Below are 17123 nucleotides of genomic sequence, written 5' to 3'. Positions count from 1 at the left end.
TCATGCTTGGCAGAAATGATCACATAGCTGTTGTGCAGGAAGTTGGGGTCCAGAAGTGGGTACAATTACATGCCAAAGCCCATGTTTAAAGGAAGCCAACTTTTAGGAACTAGGCAGGGGCAAGAGACATCAGAAAAGGTGAGGGTGCTGTGAACATTGGGCAGCTAACACATGCTTCTCAAGAAGATTCTTGGGCTTTCTGCCAGTCCCAGAGCACAGGCAGCCTAAGGCTCCGAATGAAAGCAGGTAAGCAGATAGATTCCTCTAAGGCAGATGGAGAAAGAGAGGAGGAATAACATTTGTTGAGGGCCAGCTATGCACTAACCACTCTCTTATTTTATCATCCAATCTCATGCATTTACTCTCTATAGTTTTATAAGGGTGCTACCATCTAGATGAAGAGACTAAGGTTCAGAGTGTTGCTATAACCTGTCTGTCAGACTCCAAAGTCCATGCCCATTATGCACCATGTCTCTCCCTAGTTGAAGGGTGATAGGGTGTAACTACAGAGATAATGGAGAGCTGCTCCAGAGTGCTCCCCAAGTGATGCGCCTGAGTAACAAATGACTAAATGTGCATAGCCTTCAGCAACACCCCCAAACCCCTACCCTCATCTGAGGGCACCCAGAAAGTACACACTGTAGAAACATATCTGTCTACACCATCAGCAGCTATCCACCGCTGTCCACCGCTCTCCCTTTATGCCCCAGCTCAGCATTTTCATTGTGCATATTTGGACACTTTGCAAACACGCTGAGTTTAAAGTACTGCAAGGCTAGATTTCTCCTCCAGGACCAATGGTGGGTGTCTTGGTCAGATCAGACTGCTATAAGAAAATACCATAGACTGGATGGCTTAAACAATAACCATTTATTTCTCACAGTTCCACTGGGAAGCCCCAGATCAGGGTGCTGGCAGACTCCGTGTCTGTTGAAGGCGGTCTTTCTGGATCACACCTGGCAGCCTTCTTGCTGTACCTTCATCTGGCAGAAAGAGAGAGAGAGGGCTCTAGTCAATTCTTCTGTTAAAAAAGGCACTAGTTCCACCACGAGCCCTCTACCCTCATTACCTCATCTAAACCTAATTACCTCCCAAAGTCCCCATCTCCAAATACCGACGGTTCACTTCAGGAATTAGAGGTTCAATATATGAATGTGGGGTGGGGCCACCAGCATTCAGCCCATAGTAATGGCTTACATAAGACCCTAGGAGACTGAAGCTGGCCCTGAACTGGAAAGAGCGCAGGGAGTAGGGCCTGTTGAAGAAGTAAGGACTTGGTGGTGGGACATGGTCTCTGTCATCCAGCTCTAGGGTGCAGCCTTCGGGACAGGAGGACACAAGGGTGTAACTAAGCCCATGAAAGACTCAGCTCTGAGTTCTCCTGTTTCACATGCTCCATCTACACTGCCCTGGCCTAGTACACTCCAGGCCTTGGGCAAATCACTTTAAATATGTGGCCCATGGGTTGACCTCAGGGTCCTTCCAACCAAAGACTAAGCCTAGGATAGGGACCCTGGGGTATGGTTTGGAGAAAGCAGACTTGCTACCATCAACCTCAGATATTCAAGACATTTTCCAGACTCCCCATATGTCCAGACAAATAATGGGCCTGCCATCTGGTCTTGTATTTACATCCTTCCAGAACCTAATTATTTTTAGAACTGTACATCTTCTAAGGTTGGTATCCAAATTCATTCATTCATTTAGCAAATATTTATTTTACAGGCAAGCTGGGCATTGGAAATGCATAGATTCATTAAGCATGACCCTAGCCCTCAAGGAACTCACAGTTTGGGTGGGGGTGCACGCAGGTAACAATCAGGGTACAATATGGTAGATGCTCCAATATAGGGGAGCAAGGGAGAGGCTTCACAATTATTAAAGACCTAGAAAGCCAAGTGCAAGGTTCTGCAGTGCATGCTCTGCCTCTGAGCTGCCTCCCCCTTCATCAGCTGAGCCTGCCTTGCACAGGCCCTGAGCAGGTGTTGGAGGTAAAGAAATATGGCCGAGCTCTAAAGGATCCACAGTGGAAGACAGAGAATGTTAACAAAGTAAAATGAGACAACTGCTATTAATAAAGGTATGGAAACAATGGGGCAGGATGTCTAATTCTGGAGGAGGAGAAACGGATTTTGAGGGAAAGGTGTGATTCATTAGGTGTAGAATGTAACAGGGTTTCAATGGGTCTCTGCTAAAACTTTCTCCAGCCCCCTCCTCTTCATGAATTGAGAGACTTGATCTACCAGGTTCTTTATGTTTAAAACAGGGGTGATAATTGTGCCTACCTTACAGGATTGGTTGTTGTGACTAATGACTGAAAAAGCCCTGAAGATGCTAGCAATTATTATTCGATCTTGTCCCCTCTTAGTTTCTATCTGATGCTGAAAGGCTTCATCTCTCCTCCCTTGGCTGCCTGCATCCTCCCGACATCCTCCTCGGTCATTTCTGTTGCTATGATACTGTGTGAACAGGTGTCGGGAGGGGCTGCTTCTAACTCTGTAATGTAAAAGGTGCCTGGTGGGTTAGTTTCTATTTCTGCAGAGGAGAGAGAGACAAACAGAACAAGGGAAATAAACCAGGAAGAACTACAGGTGGGCAGGCATTTTTAAAAACTTGATAAGCAGTCCTATAGACAGGCAGACAAATGGACACATAAACAGGCATCTGGGCAGGTAGAGAGATGACTTGTCATCTTTCTGAGATTCTCCAGCACTGCAAGCTGTTTTCTGGGCGTAGCCAATAGGGGTTAATTTGTGATTATTGTGATTCTCTTTCCAGCTGAGTGTGGGAATTCAGTCACAGGCACTCAGGGCACCTTACTGTCCCCCAACTTCCCTGCAAACTACAACAACCACCACGAATGCATCTACTCCATCCAGACCCAGCCAGGGAAGGGAATTCAGCTTAAAGCCAAGACATTTGAGCTGTCTGCAGGAGATGTCCTCAAGGTAAAGCATAGATTTCATAGAGTCTGTAAGTGGCACTATGCAAAAGTGTGCTCAGCATTCACTCATTTATCTCTGGGAACGACGCAGACTTTCTTCTTCCCTCTTGAGTCCCAAGCTAAGGTTCTCACTCATCTGGGAGGAAATGACAACCTAAAAGAAAGGTATGTGAATGTCTAAGAAGGTGGCTTTAGAATTTACTTCAGAGCTGACTGCTCACAAATACGTATGTGATAGAGCATGGGTTGACTGAATAATAATAATAATAACAAATTCAATTAGTGTGGGCATTGGGTCATGTTTTCTGAATCAGTTTCATTCTGGATGCTGACCATCAACCTGGATAATGAGGAGCTCATTGAATGTGTGTATGTATGTGTGCATGTGTGTACATATGTGTTTGTGGATATAGAAATGTGCTTTAAACATATGCTTCCAGATGTGTGTACATCTGTGCCTGTTTGGTCTGGGGGATCTTTGTTTGTGCATACATGATTCAGTATAATTTTTGTGTATGCATTTTGTGTTTTGAGCATATGTTTCAGAAGACTAGTCGGCTATTTCAGTAGCTTCAGTGTGCCCTGGTGATGGGCTCTATGTGGCAATGGTTAAAGAAAGTAGATTCAAGACATGGGTAAGAGAAGACAAAATAGGAGTTGGATTATAAAGAGGGAATTGTTAAGACACTGAGCATACAGATGGTTTATATTTTATTGGGTGTATGTGATTAAATGTGTATCTCCAATAACGTGTGTAATCAAAGAGTTGACTCTGGGGAATTAATCAAAGGGCTGCCTTATTAAAATGGGTTATGAGGAAAATTTCACACAGAGTGTGCCCATTTTCATCCTAGTCAGGAAACTTTTTTAGCTTATTCTAATATAGGTTTAGTCATTTTAATCCCCATAGCCAGAGAAGTTTTAACATTAGAAATAATCAGAAGTCACTTTGGAAAATCCAAATGGAAACCCATTAAATAATTCCCATTCCTTACGACTCTCTAGATATGATGAATGCTTTTCATGCAGAGGTGATGCTCTCGACCCACCCGGTGGGGGGCAGGGGGGTTGCACACATCTTGTGTACGTTTGAATGGCATTGTTCCATCTTACTTAGGTATTCTTGAACCTGCGAGCATGTACACATGAGATGACCAGTAGGGACTGGGTATGCCTGAAATAGAACAAAATGTGCAAAGTGGCCCCGTGGGGATTGGAGCCCTATCATTGGCTTCTTAAGCTCTACTTCTCAATGTCTGAGTTCTCCACACACAGAAAAACAGTGTACATCTCCCTGTAAGATGATGTTAGATAGACAGACTTTGTAATTTCCAGGGGCTGCATCCTCGGGAATCCCCCTTGACCTCACCTCCCTCCATCCACTTGTTCATCATCAACAACAGAGCCTGAGAGGCTACAACCAGGGGCAGCAGGGCCAGGTGACTTCCCGCTTCAGTGACGAAATGCAGACCCCTTCTCGCTGAAAGCTGTTTTCAGCCCTGCCGAAAAAGACGTTTTTGAGGCATCCCTTATAATTTTTTAGATTTTGAAGAGAGTATGAGCAGTGGCCTGTGCATTTGCAATTCTGTGCATGTGGCCTGCTAGGCCCAGCAGAAGGGGTGCCTCAGTTGCTGGAGGTCCTGTGGAGCATGGCTTTGCCTGAGCTTCCTTGCTAGGGTGGTCTAGATTCAGAGTAGCACCTAAGACACGGTCCCCAGGTGTGCACACCCAACTGCACTGTCCGAGTTCTGCCTCAGGCTCAGGTGAGCAGCTTAAGCGGCAGAGGAAACTTTCTGAAGCACTCATGATAAGAAAGGGGGACATGGGGCATAAAAACCAGGTCAGAGGTCGGGGAGGGCTCGTGCAGCGCGCAGGACCCCAGGTAGTCCTTCAGGGCTGTAGGGAGAGATGAATGAATTCCCCTGTTCCTGAGGGGACCTTCCCAGACTTCAGATTTCATGCAGCCTCCTGCCCAGCTGGCCCTGTCCCCCAGCCTTCTAATACTGGGCACGACCTTCCTGCCAAAAAGCCTCTTCCTCCAAAGAGGCTAAGCCTCTTGGGTGTCCTCCTCAGAAGGTCAGGCGGTCACTCTGACCAGGGCGAAAGGCCATTCTCAAGACCCTGTTCCCCCAGAACTTCTATAGAATGAGGACGGGGGGAGGGGAGAAGGCACCCAGGGAGATCATGGGGTTTTGCTTAACCCCTTCCTGTTTTAACTCTTGTCCTCAAGGCCCCTTGCCCTCCTGGGGAAGAATCTGCACACAAACAGAACTGTTTTAGAACTAAAAGAAACTCACAGCTATAGTTTCCCAAGTAAGATTTAGAATTGCAACCCCTGTCAGCAGTGGAAGCCCTGCTGTTCAGACCTGGCGTCCTGGGCTGCCTCGACAAGGATGTGTGCAGGGGGGCCAAAGCACCAGGGTCACGTCCAAGGAAACCTTGCCTTTAGCCTGGTGTAATTTGCCCACCCGCCAGGACACTAGCGTATTCCTAATCTTAAGGACTTGCCTGGCCCTCCAAAGAAGCCCCACTGCACACATGAACCGACAAAGGAGACCCCTCCTCCACACATCATCTATCACCCAAGATACAATATTTCATGCATCAGGCCAACCCTCCAAACCTTCTATAAAGCCTTGTATTTCTGACCCATGATATGACTGTTTCTTGCATTTATGACCCCTTGATCTGTTCCTTACCTTTAGTAACTGAAAATTTCTTAAACGTCCCTTCTATTCATGCTCCGGTTTCTCTCCCAGAACTACCTGATCCCCTTCATTTTGGCCCCCACCAAAATTTTGACCTCCGGCAGGAAGGACCTTTAAATGCAATAGTGTGGAAAGACAACTTCCAGTTCAGGTGGTAAATGAGACACATGTAAACAGCTATACCCTCTACCAGTTCCCACTGAAATGAATAAGGGCTACAGTGCAGTTGGGTGTGCGCACCTGGGGACCGTGTCTTAGGTGCTACTCTGAATCCAGACCTCCCTAGCAAGGAAGCTTGGGTACCAGCTGTGTTCTGTGTGACCTCCAGCAACCAAGCAGCCCCTTCTGCTCGGCCCAGCAGGTCACATGCACAGAACTGCTCACACTCCTTTCAAAAATCTGAAAATTCTAAAGTATATCTCAAAACAGCCTGTTTTTTCAGGGATGACAACAGCCTTCTTAAGGCTGTGCACTGTCCAGCTTTCCTCAACTCTAGCTGAGGTCATTTGGGCCCCAGTGTCCTCCTGATTCCTTTGATTTTGGCCTCTGATATCAGCAAGACAAAAGGGGTCTTAGAATTAGGATTTAAATGCAGTTTAAATGTAAATGACTAAAGGTACATAAAAACAGAGGAATGTTACACTTTTAGGCAATAAGCTATTATTGCACTATATAGAGAGTTCGGAAAAAAAAAAAAGAAATGTGGTCCCAGCTCTGGAAATTAGGCAAGGGTGCTTTTCACATACAACTTAAAGGAATTTTTGCCAAATGGAATACCCAAAAAAGGGTCCAGACTGAGAAAAGGCCTGGTCAACCTGTAATCCACATAAGTGAAGTGAATTTGCCTGGGGATTAACTGCTAGGAGGCTTAAGGAAAAGGCATCTAAGACCACTTAGCTCAGAACATCAGTGCCTGGAGCCAAGGACATGCCATGGGACCATGGCAGGGACCAGACAGCAATTGCACTCGCCCCTCTGGAGGTACCCTAGGTTTGGGAGACCACACACAGCCACGATTCCGTCTCCACGTGACATTCTGGATTTCCTTTGGCTTTTGTTGGCAAGCCAGTTAAGCAGGGCAATGCCACGCTTAACTGGTGCCTAACAAGAGCGGTCAGGCTCATTAGAGAAGCGGCTGCCATGATCTATCTCACACACACACATGTGCACACACAGTTACACACTCTCTCTCTCTCTCTCTCACACACACACACACACACACACACACACACACACACACACATATACTTTACACCAGGAACCAGAGAAACTCCTGCTGTGGCCTTTTCTGGCTTAACTCTTCTACTGCCCCTTAGAGACTGCTGGGTATTTCCAGTCTCCATTTTTATTCTCCCTCTGTAATGGTGTGCCAACCAGGGTACTAACTGGATATGTGTAAATATTCAGTAGATCAGAAGAAAGGGACCTGTCTGAGGAGTCAGAGCTAATTGCCCCTCTGTGAGCAACAAAGAAAAAAAGAATACTTTAAAAGCTCCTAATTTGTATTCCTAACAGGATTTGAGAGAATACTATATTTATGACACAAAAATAGGCAGTAATGAAAATACAGCAATCTGAGATGAGGAAAGATTGAATAGAGATGAAAACATGATCACCCAATTAAAAAATGGAATGGAGGCAATGAACAGAAGATGGTAAACCACAGAAAAATGAAATCAGTTTGTTATAATATAAATTTGAGAACTTCTCCCACATCTCAAAATGAAATTAAAAAGGTTCTTTTACATTGATAAAAAGTGCAATCAACCCACAATAAAACTTTATGTGCCAAATAACATAGCATGAATAAATTAAATAAAAACTGTCAAAATGTAAAAAAAAATTAGTAAGGTTACAGCAATTGTGGGAGATTTTAATAACCTCTGTTAGTCTTTGACATATCACCTGGGTTAAAAATGAATAAGGATTTAGGCAGCTTGAATAACAGAACAGAATAAATCCACAGAAAGTAGGAGAAAGATCATTTAAAAGAGGAAGGCAAAAATGACTGAGAAAAGAAAACTAAAAAACAGTAGCAATTATCACCAAAACTAACCAGTTTTTTTAAAAATAAGTAATTAAATAGACAAACCTTGCCAACAGATCAAGGAATAAAAAAGCCACAAATATATTATTTTAGGCTCAAAGAAGGGAACATAGTCACAGATAAGGTAGACATTATAAAAATAGTGAGAAAATATTTAGGAACAACTATAAGCCAAGAAATCTGAAAGCTTAGATGAAATGGAAATTTTATAGATAAAATGTACTAACATCAAAAGAAAATAAAAATCTGAATAAGCCAATAGCCTTTTTTAAAAATTACAATTCCTCTATATCATCTCTCAAAGTCCCCAGGCCTAGACTGTTTACAGGTAAGCTAACAAAACTTAAAAGAACAACTAATCATTGCAGTAATCAAACCTCAGAAAAAAGAAAAAATGAGCATTCATCTCTCAATTCATTTTATTTAAATGATGCAAGTAGAAATATTGATATCAGACTGAACAAGGATAGTATAGAAACAGAAACTATTAAGCCAGTCTCACTGATGATCATAGATCTAAAAATCTCAAATACAATATCATATTTAGTCGAACTGTGTATTAAAACACAAATGACCAAGTGGCATTGATTCCAGGAATGTGAGGATGTGTCAATAAAAAAGAGCTCACAGTGCTATTTACTGGGTAAACCATACAAAATTGCCATTTTTGTAGGTCAAAACCAACCGAATACTGGCAATTCATGTGGTTCAACCTAATATTCTATAAACAGATTAGAAGAGAAATATATATGATCCTGCCAAAATGCCCCAAACTTCATGTGATAAAATTCAACTCATTGATGATTTTCAAAAATACCTTATAAAACTATGAATATAACTTTCTTAACCTGGTAAAACAGTTTCTACCAATACTTACAGCAAACATTATTCTTTCTTCTTTCTCAAAAAAATCTAAAATAACATTATTATTAATGACAAAACTTCCTCAAGATTCCCAGTAAAGTCAGGAACAAGACCAGTAGTTCTATTGTCACCAACAGTTATTCAACATTGTAGTACAGATGTAAGCCATTATAATTATATCAAAAAAAGAGCAAAGAAACTATAAAAATTAGAAAGGAATATATAAAACTGTTTCTTTTAAGTAGAAGCTACTAAAGAACCAGCTGATCAACTATCAGAACCAATAAGACAATTCAGCAAAACTGCTTGGGTTCCTATAATCAATTAAAACATCAAGAGAAAAAGATCTCTCATAATAGAAAAAAATATATAATATATCTAGTAATAAGGTGAAAAAATATGCTTTTGTTGGCAAGCCAGTTAAGCAGGGCAATGCCACGCTTAACTGGTGCCTAACAAGAGCGGTCAGGCTCATTAGAGAAGCGGCTGCCATGATCTATCTCACACACACACATGTGCACACACAGTTACACACTCTCTCTCTCTCTCTCACACACACACACACACACACACACACACACACACACACACACATATACTTTACACCAGGAACCAGAGAAACTCCTGCTGTGGCCTTTTCTGGCTTAACTCTTCTACTGCCCCTTAGAGACTGCTGGGTATTTCCAGTCTCCATTTTTATTCTCCCTCTGTAATGGTGTGCCAACCAGGGTACTAACTGGATATGTGTAAATATTCAGTAGATCAGAAGAAAGGGACCTGTCTGAGGAGTCAGAGCTAATTGCCCCTCTGTGAGCAACAAAGAAAAAAAGAATACTTTAAAAGCTCCTAATTTGTATTCCTAACAGGATTTGAGAGAATACTATATTTATGACACAAAAATAGGCAGTAATGAAAATACAGCAATCTGAGATGAGGAAAGATTGAATAGAGATGAAAACATGATCACCCAATTAAAAAATGGAATGGAGGCATTATAAATTATAAAACTTGATTTTGAAAGACATAAAACTAAAATAAGTACAGGGAGTTTTCATGTTCGTGGATGAACAAAGAATATAAACAAACAATTCAAAGGAGAGGAAAGTGGAATTGATAACTATGCAATAAGATGCTCAATCTCAGTGATATCAGGGACAGACAAATTAAAACAAGATACCATTCTGCACTCATCAAATTGGAAAAAAATAGAATGCTTGAAAATACCAAGTGTTGGTGAAAACATTAAGCAATGAAAACCATCATACATTGTTAGGGACAGATTAAATTGATACTACTCTTCGGAGAGCAATCTGGCAGTATCTAAAAAAGTCAAAAATATGCCTTTCCTGCAGCCAGCTTTTCCATTCTAGACATACGCCATGGAGAAACTCAAGCACGTGTGCAAGCAGACGTGCAGCAGTGCTCATAGAAATGTTCACATTGTTTACAACTGTACAGAACTTTCCATTTAGTATATTTATTCTTAAGCCAGCCACCTTGCTGAACTGCCATATTAGATGTAATGATATATGTATATCAAAACACTAAGCTGCACACCTTAATGATGTGCAATTTTTATTTGTCAATTATACCTCAACAAAGCCAAAAAAATAAAATCATCTAATAGAGCAAAAAAGGAAGTTTAGAGTAACGGTTGTGCAGAGATTTTCTAGGAATTCTCAGGAAGAAATCCATCACCTGTATTTAATGATTACCATCAAGGCAATTTTCTCATAGACAATAGGAAATAAATGTATACAGAAGCTCAGTAGTAATAAAAAAATATATAAAAATACCCAGGAATAAGTATAGAATTTTGCTGAGACATAAAAGACAACTTGATTAGATGAAACCAGATGCCGTGTATATGGATAGGAAGATATAACATCATATAGATGCATGTTTTCTCTTATCAATCCATACATTTAATATTAATCAGTCAGAATCTCACAATTTGTTTTGGCTTTTGAGGGGAAAAAGTAGTTCTTTTTTTTAATTTGAGAACATTCTTCTTGAGTTTATCTACAAGAATAAACATGGGAGGATAAATATTTTAAATGAAAGAGGATAAGTAAGGGAGGGCTTGCCCTACTAAATGTTTAAATATATTATAAAGCTATAGTAACTAAAACAGTGTGGGTCAGGCAGAAGAACAGGCAAATAGATGAAAGTGATAGAACAGAAAGTTGACTGATAAAACCAAATTTACCTAACTATATACTTGATAAAGGTGGATTTAAAATTGATGGTAGATGGAATATTTACACACAGGGTTTAATTAAATGTATAATCAGCCAAAGAGAAAAGGTAGAATCTTATTTCATATGCTAACAGACTTTCAGGTTTATTTAAGGACAAAAGTACTAGAAGAAAACATTGATTGATTTATCGTACATTTATTACATTTTTGAATGTCTCTTATGTGTCAGGGACAATTACTGTCCACATTCTGGACAATTATGTGTAAATAATTACATATTGAGTTAATTTTATGATGGAAATTGCAGCTATTTCAATACTGTTGGGGAGAAATATTTAATGATTTGAAGCATATGCACATTATATTAAGTGAGCAACCAGGTTACCATATAGTATCTATAGTTTGATCTTGTTATGTTTTTTATAAAATAAAGAGATAGATATGTATAAGGAAAGTATGCATAGAACAAAGCCTGAAAAGATAATTACCAAAACGTTATGAGTGCTGAAAGTTTTTATTTCTTCTTTACTTTTCTGTTTTATAAGTTTTCTGCAATGAATATTTTATCATAATGACACATAAGAACATTGTTGTTAATGAATTAGGTTGAGCTATACTTTGAAATTAAGGAAAAAATTCCTGTTCCTATTATACTTTTATTAATTAACAACAATTTCTTAATACCATCCCATATCCAGTGAGTATTCAAGTTTGCAATTATCTCATAAGTGTCATAATATTTTTTACAATTTATAGCTTCTTTGAATCAGTTTCCAAATAAGGTCCACACATTGGATTAGCTGCCTCATGTGTTTTTTTAATCTATAGATTTCTGCCTGTATTTCTTTTTTCTTCCTCTCATGTAATTTATTTGTTGAGGAAATCAGGTCATTTGTCCAGTAGAATTTTTCACATTCTGCATTTTGTGACCATATTCCCAGAGTATCATTTAATATATTCCTCTGTCCTTTGTGTTTTCTGTAAATTAGAAATTGGATCCAGTGGCTTGATCTGTAGGTCATGGTATATCTTTCATCAAGAAGCACAGGATACCTGTTTGGCCTTCTTACTGTGGTGTTAGCAAATATTGATGATTAATGCCTTGATCAGTTAATTCCAACATATGTTTTCATGGTAAAAATATTTTTACAAGTTGGTTGTAGCAGTGGGCTAAACTCTTTGAACTGGTATCATCTCCACATCCGTCACAATTCCAGAGTTCTTCAGTCTATCAGTGATATAAAGCAATTGCGCAAAGGATCTGGAAACAGTCCTGAGGCTCCCGGGGGCCTCAACAAATCTCTGTAATATATAGCACTGTTAGCTTGAAGGATGGCTTCTTTTAGAAGGCTTTGCTTCATAAATAGTAGAATGGAAATATTGTTCCAATTTGCTGGCAGCTGGCCCCACATCCTGTGCCAGGCACAAACATTCATCACCCACCCATAGATCCCGTCTTTGATATTTACCAAAGCACCAGGGGGGTCCTCCACTCAATCACCACTTCTGTTGTGATTTGCACAATTATCTGGAAAGGAGCAGCAACCTCGGAACCTGCGGAGCCAGTTCATTATTCTGATGATTGTTGTCTTCGCTGATGCTCAGAAGTTCAGGGGGACAGATGGGAGCCAGGGAGACCAGATGCCTGCACGATTCCGCCCCTGGCAAGACCAGCAAGCCCTCCCAGAGCTTTCGTTTTAGGAGGGAAGGGGCAGAGACTGATCTTGGAAAGGAAAGGCACATGACAGGCCGGCCATTTTAAGTCCATCCTGCCTGGATCCTGGCGGCATGTCCAGCAAAGTAAAGACTGAAGCTACTGCCACCGTCAGCTGGGGCCAGGCAGGAGCACGGTTGTCTCATCTCCTGGGAAGTACAGGACTGTGTGTTGAGTGATACTGAGATATCAGGCGCTTTCAGCATGCCTGTCTGCAAAAACAGATGGCTTAGGCGGTCAGGCGGCCCCAACCTGGCCTCCCCAGGCTGCAGAAGAGTAAACTGGTGCCATATGTGTGTTGGAGGAACAGGAGCAGATCTCCACTGGAAAGGTTAGAATGGCAACAAGTTTCTAAGATGGGATTCATCACGTTGGGCTACAAGGGGAGCCAAGAGGGACCGATGCCGCCTTCCTTGCATCTGCTGATGTGCACTGCCCCTCGAACTCCTGATAGTGGTGCTGGACTCTGGGGATGTGGGCTACGGGATGAGAAGCTGTAGTTTGAAATAGGGCCATGCTGATGCCATTGGGTTGGTGTCTCCTGTGTCCAGGTCTATGACGGTAACAACAACTCGGCCCGTTTGCTGGGGATGTTCAGCCGCTCTGAGATGGTGGGGGTGACTTTGAACAGCACGTCCAGCAGTCTGTGGCTTGATTTCATCACTGATGCAGAAAACACCAGCAAGGGCTTTGAGCTACAGTTTTCCAGTAAGTGCTTCTTGCATCTGAGTGGACAACAAAGTCAGGCTTTCTCTGGTTCCACAAACAGGAAAGCTGGGCTCTGGGATATCGGCCATCATTTAGTAGGTTTGGTTTTCTCCAGCCAGCTCACACTTAGCTGGTGGCTTCCTCTAAGACGGCAGGCCTGTGATTTGGATAAGCTGCCATTTGACAGCTCCACAGTTTAACTTGTGGTTAACTGAGCTGAGAGTCACAGCATGCCTTTGTACTCACTAATACTTTAAAAGTAAGAAACACTGAGCCCCTTAATTAAAGCAATCAAAGATAGCCTATATAACCCTATAACATTTATAAAATAATGTTCAGCTACACCCTGATGTGAAATATGTAAACAGTAATATATAATTATGTTCTTTGTTACTCCTTAGAAAGTTGAGACTTGATTCTTTCCCTTTCTTCACACTTTTAACTTTTTCCTTTACTCCTGGGATTTTGAAAACAAAAAGCACCCAGATTTGTACAAAGCCCTGGAGAACTTGGGATTACATCTCCTTACTTTGGCTTCACAGCCATTTCACTCATTTATTTGAGCTTCTGCTTGGCCAGTAGATAAAAAGAAACGTGCTTTTATAGGTTATTTTAAAATCCAGTGAGTCTCCATCAACTGAAATGGATAAACAAAATGCGATGTATCCACCTATATAATGAAATATCATTTGGCCATAAACAAGGATGACGTTCTGGTACACGCTATACCAGGGATGAACCTTGAAAACATTATGCCAAGTAAGAAACCAGTCCCAAAGGCCATGTAAAGTATGATCCACTTATATGAACTGTCCAGAGTAGGCAAATCCATAGAGACAGAAAGAAAATCCATGGCTTCCTAGGTCTAAGAGAGTTGGGGGGAAATGTGTGTAGGGCTTCCTTGTGATTGATGAAAATATTCTGAAGTTGATCATGATGATAGTCACACACCTGTGAATATACTAGAAGACACTGAATTGTGCACTTTAGATGGGTAAATGTTTACTATGTGAATTATGTCTCAGTAAAGCTCTTAGAAAAAAAAACAAATCCAAGAGGTCTACTCAAGATTCCTCTTGCCTGGGCTCCCAGCCATGTCTGGCAGTCTGGCACAGGGGTCTACGAAAGAGGATTAGGGAGAGTCACATTCAAATTCCATTTCTGTCATCTGAGACTATGTCTCTGGAACAGCTTTTTTAACCTTCCCAAGTCAATGCTCTCAGTTGCAAAATGCAGGTAACGACACTTCCCTGTAAGACTCCTCTGCATAGCAAGCAAGAGGGAGCATGTGTGAAGCACTGGACAGTAGCAGCTCTGTATAAACACTGTGCGTAAGCTTTCCCTCTCCAGCCCTTTTCACTAGAGTGTATTTAAGCAGGACATACTTGAGCTTTGACACATACATTTAAAGTGACTTTTCCATATTACGCTATCCAATCAGAATATCTTGGTGAGCTAAATGGAAAGAGCAGCCCCTGCTAGTGAAATGCTATGGGGTCCAGCAAAAGAAACAGGCACTACAGACCCTCTGCCTGAAAACTATTAAAAGCTGTCCTGGGAGAAATAACTGGAAGTATTTACATATTGCAACAGGGGAACGAATGCCCCATAATACAGCCTCACTGGAGCACAGCAGTGTGAGAGCACCCCCAGCAGTGAGTCCACCGGAATCTGGAGGCACACGCCAGATGGCTTCTTTGAGGTCAGGGGCTCCAAACTGGGAGGAGAGGGTGTGTGGCTTCTGCCATGATAGGTCTTGCTCACCTGATCTCTTCTCTCTTCACCAGGTTTTGAACTCATCAAATGTGAGGACCCAGGAACCCCCCAGTTTGGCTACAAGGTTCATGATGGGGGCCATTTTGCAGGGAGCTCTGTGTCCTTCAGCTGTGACCCTGGATACAGCCTGCGGGGCAGTGAGGAGCTTCTGTGTCTGAGTGGAGAGCGTAGAACCTGGGACCGGCCTCTCCCTACTTGTGTCGGTAGGAGGCTTCTTGCTCTTGAGATGACTCCCGTAGCCCCAGACTCCCAGCTCTGGTCTCACTAGGGGCCTCCCGTTGGACCCTGTGCCCCAGGTCTGTGGGGCATCCGTGCAGACTGAAACCTCCTGTCCGTGAGCGTCCTCACTCACCCTGCCCCACCCCTCTCTGTTCCCTCGCTTCCGCACCTCATTTCACCCTTACAGCAGCGCACTCAGGCACGCCGCTTGTCATTGTCACGTATTTAGCAAGTAGGACCAGAGCCAAGTCATGCCCTCAGTGTTACAATGCTGGTGACAGAGAAGAGCTGGAGAGTCTATTAGACAGGCCGAGGGAGAGCTTCGCCTTAGTTCCTCAAGTTCCTGCAACACCAAGACTCATACAAGCCTCCAACTCACTCTGGGCCTCAGTTTCCCTCTAAGCAAATGGGCCTCATGCTCCCCTTCCTGGGGGACTATTAAAAGAAAGAGGAAAGTAAGAGCTAGCATCATCTCATTCTGAAGGAAGAACAGAATGATGAACTAGCATCTTCTTGGGCCTGTGGTGCTTCCAGAAGGTGAGCAGAGGCTCTCTGGAAGCTTTATCCATGTGTCACAGGACAAGACAAGTCTGGCCCAAAGCAGAAGTGTAAGATAAGTAAAACCTGCCATTCTGTCTGTCTGGCCTTCTCATCTCTCTCCACCCACCTCACTGCACATGTTACCTGCACGCTGATCGGGATCCCACGACACTGATTCATCTGGCTTCCACAACACCAGACCTTGCCCTCTCTCCATCTCTGTCCCCATGTCCACAACTTCAACATGTCTGTTTAGCACTGGCTGATCTTATAAAAACAAAACATCCACTGGGAAAACACTGAAGTGCCCACCCAGTGCCACATGCCAAAATTGGCACAGATATATGTTTGGGTAGGTGGGAAGGCAGAGAAATAAAAAAAGAAAGAAGAAAACATTTTTCCCTGCCCCTGGGGAGCCCATACCCTGGCATGGAGAATGGACACATAAACAGATTGCTGTAATACAAGATAAACTCTATTGAAAGGGTTATGTGCAGTGTTGGGGGGGTACAAGAACATTTTGTACAGACCTGAAGGATGGGCAAGAATTCACTAATGGTGGGTAGGGGGAGTGGACTGCCAGCCTGAGCATGTGTGAGGGCTCAAGGTGTGAACCAGTATGGCGGCAAGTGTTAGTGGCCAATATTTTTTCCCCTAGACAATTTCATTTTAAAAGGATCTTCAACACCATTATACAACAGAGGGTCTAAAGGCAAGGATTTGAAGCCTGCAAGTAGACCAGGACAGTGGCCTCCAAGCAGCCTCGAGTGTCTTCCTCCCCCTTTGCACCTAAGATTGACCCAGTCTGAAAACATGCCCCATTCCTTCCTCCTTTCATTCCTGTTTTTATCCCCTTCTTTCGTTCATGTGCCAGCCCCTGTGCTGGGCACTAGGAACACACAGAAGAGCAGATCACAGGCCAGTGAGGGAGACACACGCTTAGACAGACAACAGTATAAAGCCACAGGCAAGCCAGAGCAAGTAGAATGTGGAGGCGAGATGCTGATTCACATACCAAGACAGTCATTTGCTTTGGGGAAAGGATTCGCTGTAAGAACCTTACAATGAGTATCAAACATGCCAGTCAGACTGAAATTAGAGGATCTGCCCAGTGGTGCTACTAAGGCTGTTTATAGTTTGAATTTCGGAGGCCTTCCTCACCAAGACTCCCTCAGGCTCCACTTAGGGGAACAAGGCTGGGTATTCAGGATTACGCACTGTTATATTTATCTTTACATATGTCACACTCTACCAGAAATGACTTGTGGCAGCCTAGTCACACTCTACCAGAAATGACTACCGTAGCCAAAACCATCCAAATGTTTTCCTCATTGATGAGTGGACACTACAGCCCAAAGAAAGCAGCCCAGGCTCGAGGATGGCAAGAAGGAAGCTCAGGAAGA

At 42.6% G+C, this 17123-nt stretch overlaps 1 protein-coding gene across 4 annotated transcripts in view; it reads left to right on the top strand.

Moving 5' to 3' along the window:
* Positions 1–17123, top strand: part of CSMD2 (CUB and Sushi multiple domains 2) — a 598906-nt gene that overhangs the window by 415684 nt on the left and 166099 nt on the right. For all 4 annotated transcript variants that reach the window (XM_057499978.1, XM_057499977.1, XM_036885219.2 and 1 more), the window contains 3 exons: positions 2779–2948; positions 13029–13185; positions 14973–15164. In XM_057499978.1, coding sequence (XP_057355961.1) covers positions 2779–2948; positions 13029–13185; positions 14973–15164 — 519 coding nt within the window. The remainder of the gene's footprint in view (positions 1–2778; positions 2949–13028; positions 13186–14972; positions 15165–17123) is intronic.

Source organism: Manis pentadactyla, chromosome 4 (genome assembly GCF_030020395.1).
Source record: "Manis pentadactyla isolate mManPen7 chromosome 4, mManPen7.hap1, whole genome shotgun sequence".
In the NCBI taxonomy this organism is placed as follows: Eukaryota; Metazoa; Chordata; class Mammalia; order Pholidota; family Manidae; genus Manis; species Manis pentadactyla.
The sequence above is the reverse complement of the archived record's forward strand: the minus strand, read 5'-3'. Positions and strand labels throughout refer to the sequence as shown.